Genomic DNA, 25,034 nt, shown 5'->3' with positions numbered 1-25,034 from the left:
GTAATTTCATAGAACCTGTATACCTGTTTCAGAGACTTTGATATGTTTCTGACTGGAATGAGTATTTTAATAACCTACAAATGAACACAACCATTGCAGTTACTTCTGTGAAGCAACTAATGTAGATTTATCTTTTTTTTTTTTTTTTTTTTTTTGTTGCAGTGGTCACAGGGGCTACTGATGGGATTGGAAAAGCCTATGCAGAAGAGGTAAGAATTCTTACCACTTGGAAGTCTGTCTTGATTCTTGGCAGTATGTCAAGCTGTCTCAACTGTCAAACTGCATGTGATATTTCCTCACCTTATCTTAACATAGATATCTGTGGAGAAAGAGGTCTCCTAGCTTGCTTTCCTCTGGTAGCCAGCCAAAAGTTGTATCTTTTTTTGTTAGTTTCTCATTAGTTTCTTTTATTTGTGAACTATATTTTCAGCTCTTACCTTGTCCTTCAGTTGTTATTTTTAACTTCCTTAGTTTTTAAAAGAATTTTAACTTTCTCAGCCCTTGGTAATTCCTGTTGGTACTTCCAGGCACTGACTAAATGGCATTTACAGCTGTCAGCAGTATGTTCCAATTATTTTTTCTAGTTCATGAAGTCTCTGAAGCTGGGTTTTACCTTTATCTCTTTTACTGTACTTTTGCTTTTGATGCATATGTGGGCTCCAAATATATTTCATATACTGGAATGTATTGCTTAAGACAGAAAGTGCCTGTTAGTATAGGGTAATTTAGCCTATAAGCCCAGAGAACATAATGACAAATAGTGCTGGCTACAACAATTTATGGCAAAAATAACCTTAAACTCAGCATTACTATCAAAGTGAGCCTGTCTGTGCTCATTTTTGTGTTCTCTGAAACACCAGCATGATTTTGTGTGAGATCAGCTGTGACAGATTCCCTTTTCCTTGATTTTTCTTTTTGGTTTTGCAAAGCCCACTGGGAAAATGGCATTCCTCTTCATGGACAGTCCTTATCCTTTGGATTTCCTGTCATCCTGATGTGCCTTGCCCTGCTACCTGCACCCCTAGCCCCCAAATTAATTTCTACTTTGCAGGAAGTAGTACTTCATAGTACCAGTTCAAGAAAGGGGAGTTGGCTGCAAAAGGAATTAAGCCTGGTGCCAGCAGCACCTGATCCTGGCATATTGCTCACAGCTCCTACATGCCAGGTACCCCAGTTACATAGTACCGAAGCAAATGATGCCACACTTGATTTTAACTGTCTAGAACAAGTGGAAGGAGTTCACTGTGCCCAGAGCAGAGCATTATCAGGAGGAAGTCCTTTAGTGTGGGAGACACTCCCTGAACATCATGGGAGATTAGTTTCAAGATCTATAGGTTAAGATACCGGGTGAATAAAACAACAGTTTGCTTTATGTTCTGTAATGTCTCTAAGAACTCGGCTGCTTTTGAGCTTGAATGTCTACTGCTGTCTGACTCCTGCATTCAAACCCCCATTAGGAAAGCCATCATGAGTATGAGATACTGTTGGAAAACCATGTCTATTACAGCTGCCTTACAGTGGTTGCTGTAAGCACAGAGCACCCCAAAAGGTACAGGTACTCATTCTTGGGCTACAGAATAAAACATACTTTTAATGAGTTGTATTTATTATTGTTACTTAAGCATTTATTTAGAATAAAACACAAATCCAAACTTTGACAGCTTAGATGGATGAAGAATACTTGATAAAGTCAAGTATGGATGTAGGACAAAATGTGGAATACCTGAAGAGACATCTCAATCTTTAAATTAACTCTAGAGATATCTACAGAAGTCTGCCTGAAAAGGCTTGATTTTCTACTAAAAATCCCCTTCTGGCTACTATAAATTCCACTGGCATATGGCTGCTTGGGCCTTGATGACTGTGATTATAGTCATGCAGACAAATTCCTTTTCCTTGGAGGAATTTGTGAGAATTGTAACTGTGTGTTGAGAAGTGCCTCTTTGAAAGTTTGATGTAGTCTCACTGGAAAGTGATGGAAGAGCTTAATGAATGTGTGGAATCTTGGGTTATACACTGATTTGTAGATGATTTGCCTTTTCCAAGCAAAGAACTGTTTTTACATTTTCACTCTTGCAGTATTAAGACCTTTAATCTTTGCCCAGCACTGATATTCTTATCATTGCTAGATCAGCCCTTCGTGAAAGGTTTCATGTTTTGAGTATACGGTCAGGAGTCAGTATTCTTTGCACCTCTATCATCATCTTTTGTTTGTTTTTGAAAATCATTAGTATAAATTCAGCCCTAGCCGTATTTGTGTGCTGGTGATAAACTAGAGGTTGTGATCCCATTGCATACTCTGCAATACTCTATTATGCACATCTGTTTAGTATAGGATTTTTAGAATCTCTTGCTATGTCTACTCTAACAAGAGCTTTAACCTTGCTTTGCTTGGCTGTTGGTGTCATTGTCTTCCATCCTGAAGAAAAAGGGTTTACACAGCAGCTGTGTTTTGCTACTGAAGTGGAGAATGTGGTAGTCACTAACATGGCATTTAAGGAAATCAAACACCTCCATTCATCAGCTCCATTAGAATGGTGACCCTTGCTTGCATCAGTCCTTAGGTTACAAGGGTAGCCTCCCAACATATGCTGTTCTGGGTGAGTTTTTATGTTAAGTTTTAAGGTCTTGTCATTCAGCCGTTTCAGGACCCTAAGGATATTGGGACAAGTATAATAACAAGTTATCTACAAAGAAAGTGGGTGTTGCTTGATTCCTGTATAAAAATGTAATTAGTAACTGGGATCTTGGGGATCGTTATCTCCCTCTGGATGATTGTGGTTCCTTTTAGCCAACTAGGTCTCTACCAGTGAAGGCAGAATGCTCATCAAGCACCTTAATTGAACTTGCTCTCAAGTGCTGTATCTTTTTCAAGTTTGATTACTTCTCTTAGTGATATTTGTTCCTAGTCACTGGGTCTTCTGTTGGCTGTTTTATGTGCTCTCCCCTTAGAGCTCCACTTGCAAAAGGGTTTCCAATTTCAGATGTACTTCTGTACAGTGCATCCCTTCGGTGTGAACTTAGCAGAGGTTTCTCTCAAGCTCACCCTTGTAGTGGAAACTTTCAAAATGTGGTGAAGTTCCACTGACTGGATGTATTGGCATCGCTTTACTTCCTTGGCTTTTGAGTACAGATGAATACTTTCCCATTAAGCCCAGGTACATACTGAAGCAGTCTGAGAGCCCAAGGGTCATGACTCCTGAAAGAGAGCAAACTCTTCTTTCAGCAGTCTGGAGCTTTGCGTCCGTGAGGAAGATCTCTGGGGCTTTTCGCCTCATGGGACGACATTATTATTTTGGATTCTGAGTAGATTACTGTCAGACTGTCCTAGCAGGTTAGGTAATCAAGGCCTTCAGTGCCTTGATCCTGTGGAATGAGAGTGCTATTCCCTTCTTCCTGATGTCTTCCAAGCTTACTGTGGGCTTCATATAAAAGTGTGTTCCAGTGAGCCAGGTGCTTATCTGCAGTTGGCTGGATGATGTGATCATTCCTTTTAGACACTAATTCTTGTAACACCATATCATTTCCTTGAGCAGAAGGCTTAAGTTGCCTATAAGCCTGAACCTGGCAGCTGTTTGCTAGTGATTCCTATGGTGTCTTTGGTTTCACCACACCTCACTCTATGCTCATGAGATGTAGTATGAGATTTCTACTGCTTAGAGAAGCAAGCGGAAGTAAAGTACAGAGTTAACTGATGAACTCTGCTACACCTCTGTCCAACAGAATCACTACTGCATTGCATACTCCTGCTAGAAAAGTAGATGGCTTTAAGCCACTTCAGGTTGTTGCTGTACTGTGCCGTAGTCTTTTGAGGTTTGAGGTCTGTGTGTTTTGTTGGTCAGTTGGTTGGGATTTTTTTGTTGTGTTTTAAAATTCCATTGAAGTCCCATTCTCATCAGCTTCTGAAGGCAGTGAAGGAGTTTTATTGGAGCAATGACAACATACATGCTTTTTATGTGTAGGTCTTAAGTGTCTGAAAGGCAGAGCCACTTTGAACTGTGGATAGATATATTGTTTCTACTTACAGTAGTCACAAACATAATTTTAATTTCAGAGTAATTCAGATATGTAACTGTCTTCCTGCAGACATTTTTCAATTGACTTGTTAGATCTCATTTTAAACATGCAGTGGTAGGTCTGATTCGATTACCAGGGTATGCTCTGGCCCCATCCTAATTTCTGCAGATAGCTTCCCTAAAAGAATTTCAGAAGTAAATTAACATTAATACCTATGAGTAGTACAAAGTAAGACTGTAGCCTTAATAAAAGGAATAAGTATTAAGTTGCAACACAGGTGTTCAAGTGACCATGGATATCTTAACTTGGCATGTTAAACTTCATTATGGGTAATAATATTTTTGCTCTGACTTGCAGAGGTAGTGCAAAAGTTCTGTAAAATACCCACTGTTTGTTTTCTATTTTATAAATGTGCCTATCCACCTATATTAGATGACTGAGAAGATAGTATGGTGTGAAGGGAATTAAGTAAGAAATAACATGGAAGTATTTATCCTGGTTTTCCCTTTTGTGTCTCTATTTAAAATTTTATTTTTTTCAGACTTGCTGGTCATATATTGTTGTGATGTTTGATGAATTTTGCAATTTCTTTGATTAGGATACTAACTTGGAAGTGATTTATGACTATTCTAATGTCTCCTGTTTTGTTTTCTTGCAGTTAGCAAGACGTGGAATGAAGGTGGTTCTAATCAGTAGGTCAAAAGAAAAACTGGACCAAGTTTCTACTGAAATAAGTGAGTTAAAACTTCTTCCCTAAACTTCACTGGCATGCTTATAAATAAATGCAATTGCACGTGAATTTCATACATGCTAATATATACAGCTCTGATTTTGAAAAGAGTTTGCTCTTGTTCACAGTGCAAATGTTACAGATATAATGGTAAAGGCCTTGCAGTTCAATTTTACAGCTGTTCATATTTAACTTCTGAGAACAATAGGGCTTAATTCTGGAATAAGTACTCCTAAAACTGTTAGTCTTCCATAAGAGCAGCTTACCAGGCCAGACTGAAATACCACCTATTCACATAGTAGTGGTTGTCTAAAATCATAATAGGGCAAGAAACATGCAGTCATTTCTCCATCTGAATATTCCCTCAGTGTGAAGCAAGTTTGATTTCATGGGCTCCAGCCATAAGGGTGGTTTCTTTGCTACTAGAAGTTGTTGAAAGCATTTTCCTTATTTGTTGTCTTACCAAGTATACAGATTTATTGTGGGTAGCTTGCCCTGTCTCCCTCTTTTTTGTTTTGTTTGCATAAACTACTCAAAGATTAGATCAGAGACCTGTAAGCTCTTTTGAGGTGATGGGTGTTCATAGTCATAAGAATATATGGAATGAGTTAATGTGTTTAAGAACCTGTATTAGGGATTGTTTCTTCAGTAAATGGCTGTAATGGAAAAATAAGGGACCAACTTTAGTGCTTCAATCACAAATGGGTATTTCTACAGGATCAGTTAGGAAAAAGCTTCCTCAAGTCTCATGTTGACAAATTATTTTCCAATCAGAACAAAGTATAATCTAACCCACAAGAATTCCTCTTCTAATCTATATCTCTTTTATTTCACACAAGGTTATTAGTTTGTGCAGAGTATGTCAAGATAAAGTGAGAAATGTAACCATGTGAAAAGGTTTTGATAAGCAGGAGTAGAAGTTGCATACTATAGAGCAGGTTTCTCAGCATAATGATGTTGGGCAAAGAAACCTTTAAGATAATGCTTCTGAGCTACCCTCCCTTGTCTTGCTTAGGCTTTCTAAAATGGTTTGTGTACATAATGGAAATAATGGTAAGAACTGTTCTCTTTCCAAGGTCATAAATGTATAATTTTGGCTTAAGTTTACTAAAAATTTCTGTGAATTTGTTAGTGGCGCTGTTTTACTATAAAGCATAATCCCCTAAGTCAAGAATCAACACACTGTCCCATACTAAATTGTAAGGGAGTGCTGAGTGAAAGTAAGGATGACTAAAAAACTCCAGGACTTCAACTTGCTAAACAGTAGCTGTTGTACTAAATCTACAGAAGTCAGGGCATACAGTTCTATTGATATAAATGTCACTATTTCTGATTTTTAGTGTCCAAAGTAAGATGGCATATCAAATGGTTTTCTAGACAGAAAATTATTCTTTTCTATGTATATGTTTAAGTTGTAAAGAGCATTCCTTCTCAGAGCAAAGCTGTCATTAAGTTCTATCTTCCACTGATTTGGAAGTAATTGGCAATGTTCATTAGTATCCTTCATTTAAGGCTGTCACTGCAGCGTCTGGACCTACCTGTGACACTCTGATCAATCCAGTGACGGTGTAAATGCAGCAGAGTAGGTGTCGCTGCCTGGGTAACCTGTCTTAACTGCTGATGCTTGCTGCCAATACATAAAGAAGCTACAACAGGGTGGTGTTTTTTGGTGGTTCACTGCAGTAGCTGGATGATAGTTTGCTGCATTTGTGTGGGCATGTGCAATCACGTTTCTAGCAATGTTACATAAAGTTGTTTTGCTAAGTCAAACTAACTGAAAGAAGTTTCTACAAATAATCTTGTTCTGGAATCAAACACCTATGCATGAAGTGACAAGCTTCTTGAAAGTGGTCATAACCCTTTCTGTAACAGTCTGGGTATCTCTTTCTCCCTGGGAATTAAGCGTGATGCTGACAAGACAGATAAATCTACTGCTTTGAGCTTCAGCACTTACATGATAGCTGCTGGGGGAGGTTCTCAGATTAAAAAAATAGGTACATTTCCCTATGTGAAGCAGCCTGTAATACATAATTACTGTTAGGCCTCACCCAAACATTTTTCTGCTTCCTTTCCTAAACCATTCTGAAATGAGATGACTCACGCTGGGTTTTCAGAACACTTCTTTTGACAACACTGAGCTACTGAAAAGTATACCTTGTTCATCGTGGCATATACTGAAGGATTAGGATAGTCTGCGTGATCAAGCAAGCCTGAGTTGCACTTTCAGATCCTGCTAGGTTTTAGCTGGACAGAATTGTCTTGTATTCAGTCTCATGTGGTCTCTGCAGTCTGCTCAGATGTTGTCATATATAAGGTGGGTGACTTTTTTAATGCTAAGTCTGTAATTACTTAAATGGTTCCCTTGCAGGCTTCTAAGATAACTTTGAACTTCTTTATGATGGTCCGTTGTTCTTCATATTGGCACGAGCTTGCTCCTCTTGAGTAATGACTGTTAATCACTTTAGGGAAGAATAGCTGCTTAACTGATTCCATTTCTTTGAGTTGAGTGATTCTGTGCATGTTTTCAGTTTCCTCCTCTCTTTCATTAATCAGTCTCATGCTTATCCTATTGAATGGATAGATGCACTCTGCCACAAATAATGACAGGGGTTTCAAGGCTCAGGTGTGTTCATTCTATTTCAGAAGACTTGTCTGCTCATAGGGGAGACTTCTACTAGGAGTGACATCTATTTACAAAATACAAGTTGTATAACCACCATCATAAGGGAAATACTCAAATGTCTTTCTGCATGTTAAATGCCAGGTGACCTGTAGCTGATTTTTTTTATGTGTATATGCACATTAAAGTGGCTGAACTGATGTTACAGGAACACCAGATGTTCTGAATGTGCAGCTCAGTTTGAGCAACAAAAATTATTACAAGTCGCTGAAGACTTTATAAGACTTTTCACTGTGTTTTCAAGCATGTTTTAAAGCTTTTTTTTTTTTTTTTTTTTTTTTTGCGGAGTACTAAGTGTTGCAGGATTTGCCATAAGAGAGAAATTCTATGGTTTATTCCCTAAGAAATAGAGTATTGGCCACTGACTGAAGAAAAAATTTAGAGTTTCCTCTTCAGTCGTCATGGACAACCTTTATGAGGAATTATATAAGTTTTATGGAAATATATTTGATCTTTCGATCAAGTTGTCATGCACAAGCACAGACTATTAAGGTCACTGTAAAAAAGGCTTGTCTAGTTTAGTTCATGCTGCTTCACTGTTCCACCACTTCTCTGAAGTGTCTGTTGCATTGCATTGTTAAACACTTCCAAACATTCAGGGAGGATCAGGAAGAAAATTTCTCTGTGAATGGAGACAGTTGTTTGAGTGCCACATAATGAGTCTGTTCCTTGATTTGCTGTATTTAATAATGAGCATGGTCCAAGACATCTCAGGTGCTCTGTGCTAGCAGTTGGTTCTCGAACCGTGGATTTGCAGGCAGAAGAGCTTCAGTTACTGCACTGGATACATTTGTTCTGAGGGGAATTGAGAACTACTTTGCTGTATAAACTCATTACCTAGGGCTGCTGCAATATGAAGAATGTAGTGCAGACCAGGTAAGCAAGGAAAAAATTTCAGTTTGTCTATAGGGAAATTGTCAAAAGAATTTGGTATTGGTGTCCATTGTTAGCTGGTACCTTCACAGCACACTTCATGAAGTTGAGCATGAGCTGCAAGAGCCAGGAAAAAACTCTTACTGCTTGTTGGTGTTTCTACTTACGAGTGTAAGTAGCTACTTACTTGTAGGTGAGTGCATATAAAAGCAACATGGCAGATTTAGAGTTTCTCATCAGTTACTATATAATGAAAGGAAATTCCTATTTACTGCTTTAAAGTGGGTGGTTTAGGGTTACATACAACCAGGTGATAAAATTGACTCCAATTAAATTATTTGAATTGATAGAAATCAATTGTTTTTCCAATGTATTCTCAAAAATTAACATTTAATTGGAATACACTGTAAGTCTTTCATACTGTTTGGGAACTAATGTTCAAAACTTGGATTCTGCTACATGTCTATAAGAAAATACAATTTTTTTTCTATAAGGAAATAAAGATTTTTCTGCAATTAAAATCTATGTAGCTATTTCATTCCAATACATTTCCTCAGCCCAGTGTGTGGTGTATCTAAGTTGTTTGGGCATGGTAATTTCATCTTGAACTACTCTCTACCCCTAAGACTTTGGGTATTGCAAACTGGTAGCTTTCATGCTTATATCTGCTGTGTTCTTACTACTCTGGCATGATTTTTGAGTACAAAAATGGGATGTGGTGCCAAACCCAGAAATGTTTCTTCCCCATTTCCTAGGCAGGTGGGTTTTACAGTTTTCTTCTGCTTTCTTGGTAACCAGTTTGGAGGCAGCATCCTGAAACAGACCTGATGCTGACCCCTGTGCTTGTGCCCCATCCCTTATCATGACCCACTGCAGCAAATGGGCCATGGCCCCATGCCAAATCTGACCCCTGCAGATGCTCACCTGCACCTCCCTTGGAGCACTTGGCTCCTTCATCTCTGTCCTGACACTTGGATTTCCTCCCTGCTGCACCCCAGTAAATCCTCCTCATATTTTGGAGCTGGCAAGTAAGAATATTTGTGTTTAATAGAGGAGGTTGAAATGCAGACAAGTTCTGAGAGGAAGGGGACATCTTTTTACTTTCCTTGCACAGAAATGACAAGGTTCACTTGCCTGAGCTTAACTTGAAGACTAAGTGAATCCGGCAGTTATTCTGACCTTTTGTCATCCATTTTAAGGTAAATTAATGTGTTTGCAGCCTTCTATGACCTGAGCCAGGTTCAGGTTGACATACTTGAAATCCCTGTATATTTCTTGAACTTGACAAAATGGCTTCAAATATTTTAGACTTGTTTTGATGCACTGAAGTTGCCTTTCACAATAGGTTGTAGTGTAAGGATCTTTGATTCTGAATGAGCTCTTGGATTTCTTCTCTGAAGAAGGTTTCCTTTGGATGAAGTGAAGGAAGTTCTCTTGGTTTTGACTTGTGTGAGCCATTTACTAAAGGAGCAGTTGGCAGGCACTGTAGACAGTGGACAGAGGATTCAAACTGAATTAATTTTTATTAATTTGTTAATAAAATAAGTAGATGAACCCTGATGTAAAAGATAGAGCAGTTGGAAAGGGAGCTTATTTTTAATTTTTTATTTTCTTCATTAAGAAGAATTTTGCTTCTGTGGTTTTGGCTGGATTTCCTACCACCCCCCCCCCCCCACCCAGTCTCTTTTATTGTCTTCTCTTGAATTTTGTCAGTGACATTTTGTCTGGATTCATTTAAAGAAATTGAGCAGAATACTTGGAGAGAAACACTTGACAGATGTCTTGCAAACTACAGGATGCAGTCCTATAACTACTTCACCTCTTAGGAGAGTTTTGAGGTAGCAGTCTGGTAGGACAAGCCACAAGTAAAATGCTCTGCAGATGACTAGTGATACGCTTCCTTTCCATATCATCTGTCAGCATATGGAGTAACAGGCCACATACGACACGTGGTTTTAAGGATGGAAACCAGGAAGTTTATTGGTCAGTGTTAGGGGTTCCACAAAGCAGTAGGTGATCTCGCAAGCTCTAGGGGATGGTGCTTTTTCACACCTGGCAGGACTGAGTGAGCATCTTCCAGAAAGTGGGTGCTTGCTGTGAACTTCACTGCTAATGTGTTTCTATGCAATACTTATTAATAGTTTGTAATCCGAGAAAGTCCAGGAAAAGGAATGTATGAAGGTTATTTAAATGTGAATTTGGTACTTTGCGTTTCCTTGTCTGAATGTAAACACAGCAGAAGTAGCCTCTTCCTCTCCTCACATACTCTGTATATTGTGCCTGTAGGATCAGGACTAACTCTGGGACTTAATGGTTTCTTGAGTCTTAAAATTTTGCATATTAGGTAATTGGATCAATGGGCAGGTAATTTCCTTGGTACTTTTGAAACCCAGACTTGAACAACCAGGAATTGTCTTCCCTGCAAACGTTTGGGGTCACTGCTGCCTCTGCCTGGCAGTAGTTGTGTGTGGGGATACACTGCATTTTCTGTAATACTCAAATGTAAAGCCTGTCTCTGCTAACAACCTATCTAACATAAGCCTTTAGGGATGCCAAAACAAGAGCCTCTGGGCCTTTAAACACCTTTTGTTAACATGTAAGCTGCAATCTATTGCTTATCACTTTCAGTATAAAATAAGCTGAACATCACATGAAAAGATAAGTATTGGATTGTTTTCACATTGGATTGGGTGAAAGTCTGTTTTGAAAATCTAGTTTAAGCCAACTGGTGGAAGCTCTATTGCCAAGAGACTTAAAATTAGGCCTTTTAAGTGTCTCTGCAGGGAACAATCTCTCTTTGGCACAAGAAAGGACTCTATGGTGCAAACAGTGCTGTCTTCCTTCTGCAACTTCATTCTATGAATGTGTATTTTAGTCTTATGTCACATTTTTAGCAGGTTAAGTTCCATTACATCAAGTCCTTTTTATCTGTCAAAGCTGTAAAAACCCTTGATAGACTTCTTTACTGAGGAAATGGTGATAATCACTTCTGTGTTTTTCCAGGAATATGTTGTGGTGAGGAAAAAGTGCTAGTTAGTAGCTCTTCATAGAGAAAGGAAACTCAGTTGATTTGTTCTGCACAACAAATTCTTAAAAAAAACCCCTTGAATATGAAAAATAAACAATTTTCAAATGTGTTTAGCTACTGGATAAAAGTATGCCTGCTGTAACTCCTTAGGCATGTGCCACTTCCAGTGCTGAGCTGGGTACTCTATTTCTTTGAGCAGTAGATGGGGACTAATTAACAATGGACTTTTCCTTACAAGTAATACTTTGGAGAACCCTGAAAACTTTTGTTTTTAAGTGCCTGACTTTGGGATACAGCAAATATTTTACTGTGGGTGCTGAACTGGAGGTATAAAAGATAATGCTGAATTAGCCTAGAAACTTGTTTCCCTTTCTAAATTTATTTTAATTCAAGAGTGACTGACTTATATGTCTTGAAATTGACTTAAGAGTAACGGTGCTTTGTTAATCTGTGGTACGACACCTTTCAGTCTCTATAAGTGACACTAAATTCTTCTTACAGTGTATTTTTTCTGGTCTTTCTGAAATTCATTCTGTTGAGCCTAAATCTGAAAAAAAGGTGAGGTGTTTGTTTTGTTTTTTTTTTTTTTTTTATAATTACTGTTTTAATAAGTATATGGCTGAAGAATTTGGACTCCATTTTGCAAAAAGTGATGTGAAATTCATGTTTACGTATATACACATATCAGGTGTACATATTGTCATATGTGATAATGGCATTAAGGGAAAGGAAATGTTACAGGAAGTATGGAAAATAGTCCATATGACCTTCCTAAAGTGATTAAGTAAATGAAAAATAGCTCTCTTCATGCTTAGTAACAACAAATACATCAAGGAATATTAAAAAATCTTGGTGGGGGGGTTGAAAATAGTGTTGGGGAAAGAGGAGAGACAGAAGGGGAGTTTGAGATGCTGCCTACTACACAATAGCAACCTTCCCACGCTTCACGCTGGGCTTCCCCCCGAAGCAGCTCGGTATTGTGCCCTAACCGGCTCCTAGTGCAGCTTCAGCCGGAGCGGATATGTCGGGGTCGCGGTGCGGAGAGCTGTTCTGGGAATCACGACTCCCGACGCACAGCACGAGGGCAGCTGCACGTGCGGGGCTGGGAGCTCCCCGTGCCTGGCACACGGGGGCGAGGGGGTGCGTGGGGAGCACCGCGGCGCTGCTCGCCTGCAGCCACCACAGCGTTTGCCAACACTGCCAGGACTTGAGTGTGCAGCCCCCCTGGCTGTCAGCCTCTGCAGCTGTTTGTCACAGGCTGCTTGATTTTGTGTTTTTAGTTAGCTTGGTAATTAGAACAAGCTTGATTTAAAAAAGCTTGCAATGCTGAGCATAATATTTGGGTGAATGGCCTTATTGATTGATCCTGCATCGCTCAGAATGTGTTTCTGACTTGGTTAGTGTGTCTTAGAAATGGTAATGTATTTTGATGTAATGGAAGTTAGAGGAGAGCAAATGGAGGCAACTATTAATAAAGTGTGTTTTCCCTCTGTTTTCTAGTACTGTATATCAAAAACTTACACACCCCAATGGCTCAATGGTTTTTGGACTTTGGCTTGGAGAGCTGAAGTCATATGTCAAAGCTTAGAAGTGAGGAACTGACTTTTATATGTGTATATTGAAACTTAAAGTTAACAGAACATTTAAATTAAGGTCTGTCATTGTTTTACCTGCTCTACAGTTTTATGTGATTGGATTTTTAAAAATATTCACTCTTTTTAAGGGAGCTGTTTCTATGAGATTTCATGTGCAACTATTGCAGTATGTAAGGAATTCCCTGGAAGTCCTGCATGTGTACTTGAATGAAAGGAATTGGAACCTATTTCTAGGGGCTTGACCAAGTGTTCATATGCAGGTGCTTTAAAAAATTTATGGAAACATAGCAAGTACTGTTAAATTGTATGCAGGCATCTTAAACTATGCAGGAACAGCATAGCCTTCCTTTGCAACAGAGCTTCCTTTTAGCGATTTCTTAGGTTATCAGTATTCGGCTTTAGAGTTTCACACCCTTCAGAATATTCAGAAAAAACTAGCTCTTGTTATACCCAGCTGATTTTAACATGTTTCTACATGGTGAATATATCACTGTGTAATAACAGTCTGCTACCACCAGTCTGGAAGTACTTGGTACTTCTGGAAAACAGATTCCATCCATCCATGACACTGTGAGTTACTTCTATGAACTCTGAAAGTCCCAAATTGCATACATTCCCAAAATGTATGGCTCTTCCTTAAAACCAACCAAATACTTTGTAGAGCTCTCTACAGCCACTCTATAGTCTTAAATTCTTCATCTCTGTCCTGCGTAGAATACTAAAAAAGCAGGAGGTTTTAATGTTTTGCTTTCATCTCTCAGCTTCTTACCCTCTATTGAAAGGTTACAAACTCTGTTTCTGGAGACTAGGTGCTGGATTAAGATGAGTTTTACCACTGCAGTGATATTGGAAAGATGGCATCTTTATTTGTGGATGTAGTTGATTCTCCCTACCTAAACAAATTTGTCCTCTCCTGTATGATGAAAAATGGAGAGCTATTTTTCTACTGCTTAGAATATCTGACTGTCCTGAAGCTAAAGACCAAATGAGACCTTTTATGTTTCTGCAAGCAGTTGTGTTATACCATATCACTGTGATGACAATATTTATATGTGGCTTTGAATGTAAAGTGGTGAGATGCTTCAGATCTAGCAAGAGTTTTTAATGTCCTTTCCCTGATCTTGGAAGAGCTGTCTCCATTACCTGCTTACAGTGTGTGGGCATTGTATCTCAAACCTCTCTGGTGCAAAGTTGACTGGATTTGCCTCAGTGTTCTTGGTGCCAATTCAAGCTGTTCCAGCAAACTGCTTTGAAATAGGTGGTTCAAGAACTAATGTTATTTTATTAGGGATTAAGTTCTTGTCATTTTCCTGTGTCCCAGCAAGACTTTATATGACAGACACCCTCACACTGCTTCTCTTGGGTAAACTGAGCTGCTTCTTCTGACCACCAAACCGGTGTCTGTTTGCTGCTGCATCGAAGTACACAGGCTTGCTCCTCTTGGGAAACTTCTTTCAAGTCCAGTTTATCTGTGTCTGAAAACTTTCTTAGCATTTTCTTAGCCAAGAACCAAGATTTCAGTTTAGGAGGGCTGCTGATTTGAATTATTTGCAAGCTTAAAAATATTTAAAAACAAATTAAAAAAAAATTGAAAATGCTTGCCTCCTAACCATTTTACAGTTTTGTTATTATTTAGAGTGTAGCTCACTCTAGTTTCTACAGTGCTTTCTGCTTTTTTTTTTTTTTTATTACAGTGTGATCCTTTTTTCCTGGTGTTCTAGGTAATGTGGTGCTGTTTTGCAAGTGAATCTTTTTACTAGACAAGGTGTGCCCTATTTTGCCTGATAGTTGAGATTAGCGTTTTCCTTGCATAGCAAGACTGGATACATTTCCTGTAAGTCAGACATACCCGGCCTTTAGAATTAATTAAGCTTTTGCTTCACGTACTGATGTTGTAACTGACAATCTTAGATGAGAAATCAGGCAAGTGTTGTCCTGTTGGCTTTTCCTCAGGATAGTTGTAAGCGTTTTTATGCTTATTTTGAGTAAGTAACACATTCGCCAAGTTTCAGACACTATTTGGAGTCCTTTTCTGAGGATACTGAAGGTAGTGTGTCCTTCAAGGGCTTGTATGTGAAAGTGTTTGTACTTCTGATGGTGTGAAGAAAGCAGTTAAATAGTGTATTTGTTTCTAGACTGTCTCATCCTGTATTGTGCAGAAATGCACAATGGGAGCATGCCTCAGAAAGTCAGTAGTTCTTTTACCACTGCAAATACAGGCACTTTTTTCAGAAGAATACATCCCAGTATCCTCTGCAAAAGTTCACTTCATGTTTTTGTCTTGTACAGTGTTTATACCAGCCTGCTCTATCACTATTGGGAGTGTTGGTTGATCCAGCCTTTCCACAGCTGTGAAAATTTGTTCATGGTCAACAACTTACTTATCAAATGATGCTGTGATTGCAGAGGATCATGTCTGCTTTTATTGGTTTACCAATATACTGTTGAGCACAGTTGGTATCTTGCTAAATTATCAGATGTCTTGGCTAAAGTAATACAGACCCTGTAAATTAGCTGGATATGTGAAAGTTTAGGTTAAAACTTATTTGTAGGGCCAATACTGGTCTCACCTGAATTTGTTAGTAAATGTGATGATTAGGACAGTAGTGTGTCAGAATTGAGAATTGTGAAGGAGATCTACTGAATTTCCTTTGCCATCCTATGGGTAGGTGACAACTGACTGCTGCACAACTCTTGACAACATGGTGCTGTAATATTTTGTCTCCTGCTAAGGAGTATTTGAAATACCAGTTCCAAAGACAAAACATCAGATCCACTTTTCAAAATATCGTCAGGAATGTTGGACATGCTGGCAGGTAATAGCTCTTTCAGGTCCTCTAGCTGTGGCTGCAAAAACTGGCTTATACCCTCCTTTCACTCCCTGTGGCTCTCAAGTATCTCCTGGTCCTCAAGCTGAGAGCTCCATTAAGGAGTTTCAGATTTTCTCTTGGACAGCAGTAGCCCAGACATTCCTAGATACCCTGGATAAGGACATAGCCTATTTGTTTCTTTCTCTGTTACTCTACATCTCAGTGTCTTTTTGGCAGATAAAATAGGAATGTGCTCTGCTCTCTCTTCTAGCCCATCTGTTTGAGAACATCTTAATCCTTAAGATCAAGGAAATTCCCTTTTCCATTTTTTCATGTGGAGCAGAGTACACCTGCTCTTCTCTGCACCTCATGCTCTGACTACTAGACCAAGTTTACACAGAAGTGACTTAATGCTATTTGCATTGTCATATGGTTTTCCAGGTGTATCTCGTAGTCTTTTCTCTGAGATAGGGGATCCTCCCAGTTACTGCAGCTTCTGGGACAGAGTAGAGGGTGTGCAAAAGTTACAGGATACCTGAAAGCTGTTGTGAAATGGGGAGGGAAGGTTTGGTCAGCTGGTGGTATCTGCTGGGGCAAGACAGCCTTGCATGTTTGCATGAACAATTGCACAAAGACCTTGTCCTCTGGCTATACTAGTGGGCAGCCTTCTACTTCTCATGTTTTTATACATTGTACTGGGCACTCTCTGCCCACAAAGGGTGCTGCAGCTTTTTATAGGCGAATTGCTTAACTACCCTAAGTGTAATGCCTCGTTGCTAATTTTCTAAAGGCTCAAAGGTCTTATATGAATAGTAGTGTGAACACTTTTTATTTTTGTTTACTATTTATAGTATTATGTAAAGTAATATGTATATAATTTATAGTATACTCAGATTTGTCTTTACCTTGTCTTCTCAGTATCTCTATAGTGATTTCAGGAAGCTTTGAAGCTGGATTGGTAACAATCCTAACGAAGAGTGTTTAGTATAAGAAGGACAGTACCAATTGAGCAAGTTTGTGAGAATGGTGTTTAGGTCCTTTAAACACCTTGCATTTCACAAAGCATCTGAGTGGCAGTGACAACAGCTGCAGACCCCACAAAACAGTTAAAAATGGCACATGTGTAAAAGTGTGTGACTTGGGCTTTGCCTATCCAGTCCATTTGCACGTATGAGATGAGCCTCTAATGTTTCCCTTAATTCTGTGTCCTGTAAAAAACCAAATGTGTGTGCTAAACATTAGAATAGCTGTGTTCAAAAATAGAATATTTCTATGCCCCCCCCCTCCAGTGTTGAACTTGATTTTCTTCTGACGCGATCACAAGACTGCTGCTGCAGTAGGGGCTTAATGCTATTTACGTCGTCATTTGACATAGCAACATCTCTCAGGGGATTTTTAAACAATGCAGCTGTTCAGGAGAGATGAAGAGGTTGAGGATGGGAAAAGAAGCAGAAATAATTTCATCTGCCATTAGGGATATTGGGGGGGGAGGAGGGGAGGCAGCCAGCAAACCAGTGAGTTCAGTAGATTCATGATTCTGCATGAATGGATGGCAGGATCATGGGAGTCACGGCTTTCCCTTGAATGGGAAGGAGCATCATGGGAATCTGGCTGCTTCTAATCTTTTTTGTGAATGATTCTTTTCCTTTAACATGGCACTGGTTTTTATGAATGGCTCTGGGGGCAAAGTGCTGCAAAATCCTTCTCGAGCTGTATACAGGTCCCTTAAGGAATGCTAGGTTGGGAGTCGGGTACAGCAGCACAGAGATGCTGCAATGTTTGGCTACTGTTCTGTTCTTTTGAAGACTGAGAGGACATTGTACTGCTTTTAATTAAATATAATTTAGGTTGATTAAAGTAGAGTTGCTTTTTATATGAAGTGTTTTTACTACATTCCTTCTTATTTTTCAAAATGTAGTTGCCTACATTTTTCCTGTTCTAGTAAGGCTGGAGATGACAGCACATTAGAAGGGCTTTGGAATGAACAAATTTGAAGTTCTGCTCTTCTTGTTCACCCACACGTTCCCTTTTTGGTACACATTCAGAAAACTAAAGATTCAAAAAGTTTTATGAGACCAAAAGTAAGAATGGAAATGGAGGGCAATACAGAATTGTTTTGTTTGGTCTGAAGCAATTAATTTGCCATTTGGCTTAAGTTGAAAAAAAAAATGTTCTTGTCAAGCTGTACGTGAACACTGTTGTATACATGTGCTTCCAGATTTCTCCATTTTTGCTGTTCTATGCAAAAGTGTGTAATTTGCTATTTTGCCACCTTTCTTGTCCCTTACAAATAAAATGTGCAGAATCATTTGAGAATTTGTGTTCTCATCAGAAGTAGCTTAATGTCATGAACTTCTGTGCAGGTAATGTTAAAATTCAAGGATTCCTTTTGCAGAGGTGGAAATGTTCCTGTGTAATGCTAGCTACTTAAAATGTTTTGTGAAACCTAATAACTGGTACAGTCTTAATATCCGAATGGTAAACTATTTCAAAATTAAACTTTTCAAAACTGTTTTTTTCTAGGGGAGAAGTACAAAGTGGAAACAAAAGTCATTGTGGCAGACTTTGGAGACAGAGAAGATATTTACAATGGAATCAAAGCAGGATTGGAAGGCCTGGAGATTGGTGTTTTAGGTTTGTTTCTGATCTTTCTAAATCTTTCATTGTGTTTTGTCTTTACGTGCCTACTAACTTCTCATATTGAAGCTTATTGAAACTAATTCACAAAAGCTATTATTTGTCTGACTAGGGCTATGTTGCTGCATGCTTGAGATGTCTTCTAGCTTGCTTTTGATACACTACATGAGACGGTGCTTGCATGTGTGTACTTTCTAGGAACTTATGTTTATTGAATGTGTCAGTGTGTTATTCTGTGATTGTTAGAGGCTTGTGACTGCACACACCATGACGTGAACTCTTGGGGTTGTTGAGCCTGGAGAAGGTCTCTCTCTGGGGAGACCTTGTTGTGGTTGTTCAGTACTTAAAGGAGGCTTGTAAGAAAGACGGGGACACTTTTTAACAGGGCTTGTGTAATAGGCATGTTGCAAGGAGCAATGGCATTAAGCTAAAAGAGTGTAGGTATAGATTAGGTATAAAGAAGAAAAGATGTTGAAACATTGGAGCAGTATGCCCAGAAAGGTGGAGGATGCCCCATCTCTGGGAACATTCAAGGTCAGGTTGGATGGGGCTCTGAGCAGCCTGACCTCACTGATGATGTCATGGGGATTGGACTAAATGACCTTTCAATGTCCCTTTCAACCCAAACTATTCTATGATTCTATGACCTAATGCCATCTTAGATCCTAAGCAAGCTTCACATACTTAGCTTAGGAAATATTCAATTTAGGAGTACAGCCCTGTGAGAAAACCATGAACTTTTAATTACAGAGCTGTTGAAATTCAATCATTACAATAGAACATCAAGTAACTGTCTCCTGCTTCAAAAGTCTTAAGCCTCTTCTGGCCATGTTGGTAAGCTGTGTTTCTTTTGCTGATAGGAGCACAATATGTGTGAGTATGGTTTGCTACATCATAGGAGTGTAGGTAGTGTGGGAGTCCTTGAAAAGACAAGGTGATCCCTCCAGTTACTTTGTCAAATGTAGAACTGAGGTGATTTCATATAGGTGTTTTATCACAAGCTAAGAAGAGTATCAACATACCAGCAGTTTGTGGATATTCTCAGTTTAGTCAGAGAGAAAAGGAGAGATTTCTACCAGGCTGGGCCTGGGAAAGAGTTGGAAAGGGATGTAAATAATTCACTATCTGTCTTGTTGTTCACATTGTTTATAGATATGTTCTGCCACCGTGCATCATTCACAGCGCACCAATGGCCTGAGATGTTTTTACTTTATGACCAATGAAATTGGTCTGCACGATGTTCTCTATAAAAAGAGCGGTGCATTTGAAATAAATCAGTTCTCCTCTCATCTTCTGAATTGGAGTCTCTCTGTTCCTGTCCTGCCTCAATGGCGACAGCAGTTTACCTGAATCTTTTTTGAACAGTGGGGTAAAGGCAATTGCTTATTGGTTTTCTGGTTTTTTTTCCCCCTTGGAAACACTTATGTCTGTGCATATCCATATCCTGTGGTTAGTCAATATAGAGATGAGAACCTGTGATGGTTAAACACATGAAAAAAAATCATGTGGCTCAGACATCCACTAGTACCTGTCATCTGATAAAACGCTCATGGTGTCATTACAAAACTCGTTTTACTAACTTGAAGTGCAGTAATTGGAGCTGCAACTGATGGGGTATTTTAGGCGTGTTTCAAAACAAATTTGTTATATACATGATAATATACTGTATGAACTTTGTTGCTAATAGATGAATCTTGTTGTACAATGTTTGAAAAGAACGCTTAAGAAAATAGTGTATATAAAAATGCAATTAAAAAATAACATTAAAGGATAAACCCCAGAATGCTCCCTTCTACTTTTAGCAGACTTTAGTACATACAAGTCATGGCATCCAGTATTTAATTGCTACAAAAATTCAAAGCCACTGAAGTAACTTCAACTGCCAAGGATATGTTTTGTGTAAAAAGTAGTTGTGACACAGCTGTGAATGCCTTGCTTCTTGTGTCTGAAGGAAATAAGTTCCAAAGAAACTTTGAAGAGTAAAATTAATGTACATTCTAATCTGTTCTGTCAAAATGCACTCAGGGAGTGTAAGGCTTGCAAGCTGCCTTGTCACGTAGCAATTGCTGCAGAATGGTAGATTGTTTAAATGTCTCAAAATACCAGCAAACCTGTGCAAGGTACATATCCACACTGGAAGGGTTTTTATTATTTCTTAGGCTGTGATTAGGTTATGGTGATTTACAAAATAATGAAAATCTGACTTTTTTATAGCCTTGCATAAAGTGGGCACTAACGCAGTGTGTGTTTGAAATTTTGTGTAAGCTCATTACAGGAAAACAAAGCATGTTCCTTAAACAGAGCCTGCTTCTTGCTTTTATTTGCCTTAGCACCTTGGCTAAAACATGGTAAAAATGGCAATTAAATGCTCTAGAGTTATGTATTCTCTAGCTGAGTTTGTCCGCTTTTTTTTTCTTGCAGCCATTGTCAGTGTAGGTTTACAAAAAACCTCTCTTCTAACTATTCCCTTGCAGTTTTAGTAGATCTTGTTCCCCAGATCACCAGATTACATGATACGTGGTTACTTTCTTTCCCCCAGATATAGCTGTATTAATAGCAACTATTTGCCAATGTAATTTTTCCACACAGATGATGGCTACTCCTGTAGGATAGTATTTTAATGCTTTTATGGTAATTAATCTCATGCTTTGGTGCCTTATATTTTAAATTCTGTAATATTTGTTGGAATCCAGAATATAGCTTTTGAGCTATGTTTTCCATGTTAGTGTGAGGGAAAACATGGATTTAAATGAGAACAGCCATAAGGGTTGTGTTCTCAGGTTCCAGCATATTTTCTTCTTTCAGGTCTCATCTGGAACAGGAGGTGTGAGAAGCATTGGTACCACAGCACAGTTGCCAGTGATCAGTGCCGATTATTTTTTAACCTTATACTTGGAGACGTAGGAGTCTCCACACGTACTGCTCAAGAATGAGCTTCTAATTATGGAGTTGCACAGAGTCTAACTAAAGTACTTACAGATTGAAATCCTTGTAAACTTCTTATTTGGAAGCTTCTTCTCACCCACGTAGGAAGGCTAAAAGAGTTTGCATAATGTTTTGCTGTGTGTTCAAAACAGCGTCTGTCAGTGACTTCGAACATGTGCTAGCTACAGCAATATGTTAAACAAGTAGAGGTGGGAAATCTTCTTTTTGCCATTCTTAAATAGATCTGATTCTTGAAAAGAGTTTATACTGGACAGTATCTTACCCTGCTGCTGTCCTTTTTTTTCTAGTTAAAATACGGTGGTAAACCCAAAACCTGATTCTTTAATGGTCTGTTACAAACTTGCAGCAGAGATGATTGCAGAAAGCGGGACCCAGACTGCAGTAAGGGGTGTGAATTCCGTGTGACTGTCTCTGTAGCATGAATCATATAAGCATTCTAAATTTGGACAGAATTACCAAGGTTAGTCCCATAACCCTGCCACAATTCATAGCCAAAATCCTTTCCAGAGAGATGGAATGAAAAATAGTTTATTTTTTGGATGAAAATAAGAAAAAAATTGAGTATATATAAATATATAATATTACAATATAATAATAATATACAATATACATATTTAAATAATTGAGCAAATCCAGTAGCCAGACTGGATCTTCTTCCTTTTAAAAACTTTTCACTCTTTCTAAGTATAGCAAATGTCTGCTGGGAATTTGCCAATTCCCTGTTCCCCTCAATTCCTCACCTCAATTTTTAAAGGTTATCTAAAAGTTAAAAATTTGAAATACACAGCATGACGAATGAACTTCCATTTATACACTAAGAACTGGACTAAAAGAGCTTAAGGGAATTCCGAATTAAGTTGGCACATTTTGCCAGAATCTCTTCCTCCTGTTTCTTGCACATCCTGCATCTCTGTTGATACTTAAATTATCTTTCAGGCTGGGTTTTAAAACGATAGCTTTTGGCACAGATGGAGGGGCTATTTTATTTTATTTTATTTTTTAAAAAAAGCATCAGTGCCTTTTGACGATGTTTCTTGTCCCCGTGCAGACTCCTGCCTGGAGGTGCACAGTGCTGCTGAGCATACATAGCACTTTGGGATTCTCTGGGGTGTAAGACACTATATAAATGTAAAATGTTGCCACAGTAACCACATGTCACGCGATTCACTTGCGTAAGATGAACAACAGATACTTAGGAAGCGGAGATCCCTTTTGGTTGCTGCTTTTTGTCTCCGTATCAATGTGCTCTGTGGAGTTGGAGGCTGCAGTGCAGCTCTGTTTTCGAACAGAATTAAAAGTTTTCTCCTGTTGGGGCTGGGATTTAGAGAACGGGTATTGGTTTCACGTCCGAGAATAAAACCGTGCCAGTGTAAAATATTGAAAAAAAACAAATCTAGGCGGTTCAAGTAATTCGATGCAGGTGTGGGGGTGACGGGGAGAAGGGTTTTCCGCGGGGAATCTCCGTGCAGGGAGGCCGGGCAGCGGCGCGGGGTCCCCGGCGGCGGCGGCTCCCCCGCGGGGCGCGGCGGCGCTCGGGGCAGGCGGTGCGGGACGCGGCCGCGCCGGCCTCTGCTGCCACCTCCCGGCCGCGCCGCGCACTGCGCCCGCCGCTCCCTCCGCGGGGAGTGCGGCTCGGCTCTCATTGCACTTGGTGCATTGATTATCGGAAAACACGGTGTGGAACGGCTTCGCCTGCTGTCCCGCCAGGCGGCTGCTCTCTGGCTCGACACTCCGCAGACACCCCCGTTGGTGGCCGAGGCAGCGTCGTGCCCCCCGCGGTGTGGGGTGTGGGTGCGAGGTGCTAAATAGGGCAGCTTGTAAACAATGGGAGAATTAATTCTTTCACATTAAAATGGCCTGTCCGTGTGCTCCCGCCTCCCACCGCGTGTGTTCGGGGGTATTTACACTTAAGGAAACCTGGCCAAAGCAGTTAGAATGTCCTAAATTCCAACATTATAAGCATTTAATTGCTTGAAAATTGCTGTTAATCGGGGCCATCCAAGTGATCTCATTCATCCTTTTCTTTCAGTCAACAATGTGGGAATTTCCTATGCTTATCCTGAATATTTTATTGATATTCCAGAGCTGGAGAAGGTAAGTGCTTTTGTGGTACCTTCTAGTGTTCTACTGTGCTTAGCAGATATTACAGAAGTATTTAAGTTTGGTTAAGGAACCCACATAAAGAGGTTTTCTGATTAGAATTAAGTGTTCAAAAGCTTGGAGATTTCCATAAGCAGCATAACACAATGCTGATGATGGCAGTCTCACTTTTTGATGGTGTTCTTTATGTACTCTTCCCTGCTGCTTCTGCTCCTGTCCCTGGTCTCATCTGGCTGTTATTTATGAGCTGCTTTAGCTTGTGCTGGGGCGCTTCTTATGTGACTGAAGAGGGGAGCAAGCAATTTCATGGATGAAAGCTGCATAGTCCATAACACTTACAAAACTTAATATGACCATTTTAGACAGTTCATAATGTAGGGACAGTCTTGGTTGTACTGGATACATCAAAAACTCTGATTATGAATAATTTCACTGGTGCATGATTTTCTTTCTGAACCCCCTGTAGCTCACCGAGTCCACTGTGGTTTTGTGTTTTCTGCTTAAGTGTTGGTAAATGTATCTGGTGTTTGGTTCACCTTCAAATAAGCTTCATAATGTTTAGCAAAACAAAAAAAAAAAAAATCCCAGTTTTTAACCTGCTGAATAAACTTAAAGTCACTAAAATAGTGAAGAGTAAAACATAGTAGTTAATTTCAAAACGTGTAAAAGTTAAGAATTTATTAAAGTTCATAAGTTTTGCAAATAGTGTTAGGAAATAGAATGTCAGTGTGACACACTTCTGTTGTTCTGCATGAATGCAAGTCCTTAATCAAAGATGAAACCTGATCAACAGCAATTCACAGACTTTGCTTTGAGAGCCTACCACTGTTCCTGATAGTTAAGCACGTAGGCAAGGAGAAAAGGCAGAAAATTTATCCAGGCACTTAAACTCAGAGAATGTATAAATACTGTTCAAATGACTTAAAATGAGTAAACGCCAAAACTTTGTTTTCTTGCAGACAATCGACAAAATGGTTAACATTAACATCATGTCTGTTTGTAAGGTAAGTTACCAACACTTCTTGATAATTCAAAACTAGAAAACAAGATTCAGTTGTCTGAGGGAATTACTTTGACCTGTAACCTTTGACCAGGCTCACTTTTGTCTTGGAGAAACCCAGCGGTTCCGATTGTCATATCGGACTGTTCTGATTGTTGTGTGAAATGTAATTTGTTGCAAAGATGCTTATTAGCTATTTGAAAGGAGCAAGGTAAGTACATAAAACAGCACCTAATGCTTCTTGACAATTATTCTTCTAGTCCTTCTTGCAAATGCTCCATTCTTCTTCCCCTGCATCTGTGTTTCTTGGGGTGGGCAGCCCTTACCTCTGCTTGCCTAAGGTTTTTGTACACTGTAGTGAGAAAGCACTTAAATATTTTCTGCAAAATATACGAGCAAGAAGGAAAACCAAACTCAGAGAAGCATGCATTAACTTTACTTCAGAAGTTACCTTCACTTTTTGATATTCAAACTGAAGGTTTTATTGAGAAGAAATCAGCATCACTTCAGGCTAAAACATGTGGTTGTTCTCTTGTTGAGCCCCATTAAAAAATGAGGTTTTTATCCTAGTATATCAAAGCTTAGAAAGGACAGAGGAAATAGCTGTTTACACATCAC

At 39.2% G+C, this 25,034-nt stretch overlaps 1 protein-coding gene across 1 annotated transcript in view; it reads left to right on the top strand.

Moving 5' to 3' along the window:
- HSD17B12 (hydroxysteroid 17-beta dehydrogenase 12) overlaps positions 1-25,034 on the top strand; it is an 84,622-nt gene that overhangs the window by 32,766 nt on the left and 26,822 nt on the right. Inside the window, 5 exon segments of the mRNA XM_053980462.1 lie at positions 163-209; positions 4,676-4,751; positions 18,257-18,367; positions 23,346-23,410; positions 24,376-24,420. Of these exon segments, the coding sequence (XP_053836437.1) occupies positions 163-209; positions 4,676-4,751; positions 18,257-18,367; positions 23,346-23,410; positions 24,376-24,420 (344 nt within the window).

Source organism: Vidua macroura, chromosome 6 (genome assembly GCF_024509145.1).
Source record: "Vidua macroura isolate BioBank_ID:100142 chromosome 6, ASM2450914v1, whole genome shotgun sequence".
NCBI classification, from domain to species: domain Eukaryota; kingdom Metazoa; phylum Chordata; class Aves; order Passeriformes; family Viduidae; genus Vidua; species Vidua macroura.
This window is presented reverse-complemented; position numbering and strand designations above follow the sequence as displayed.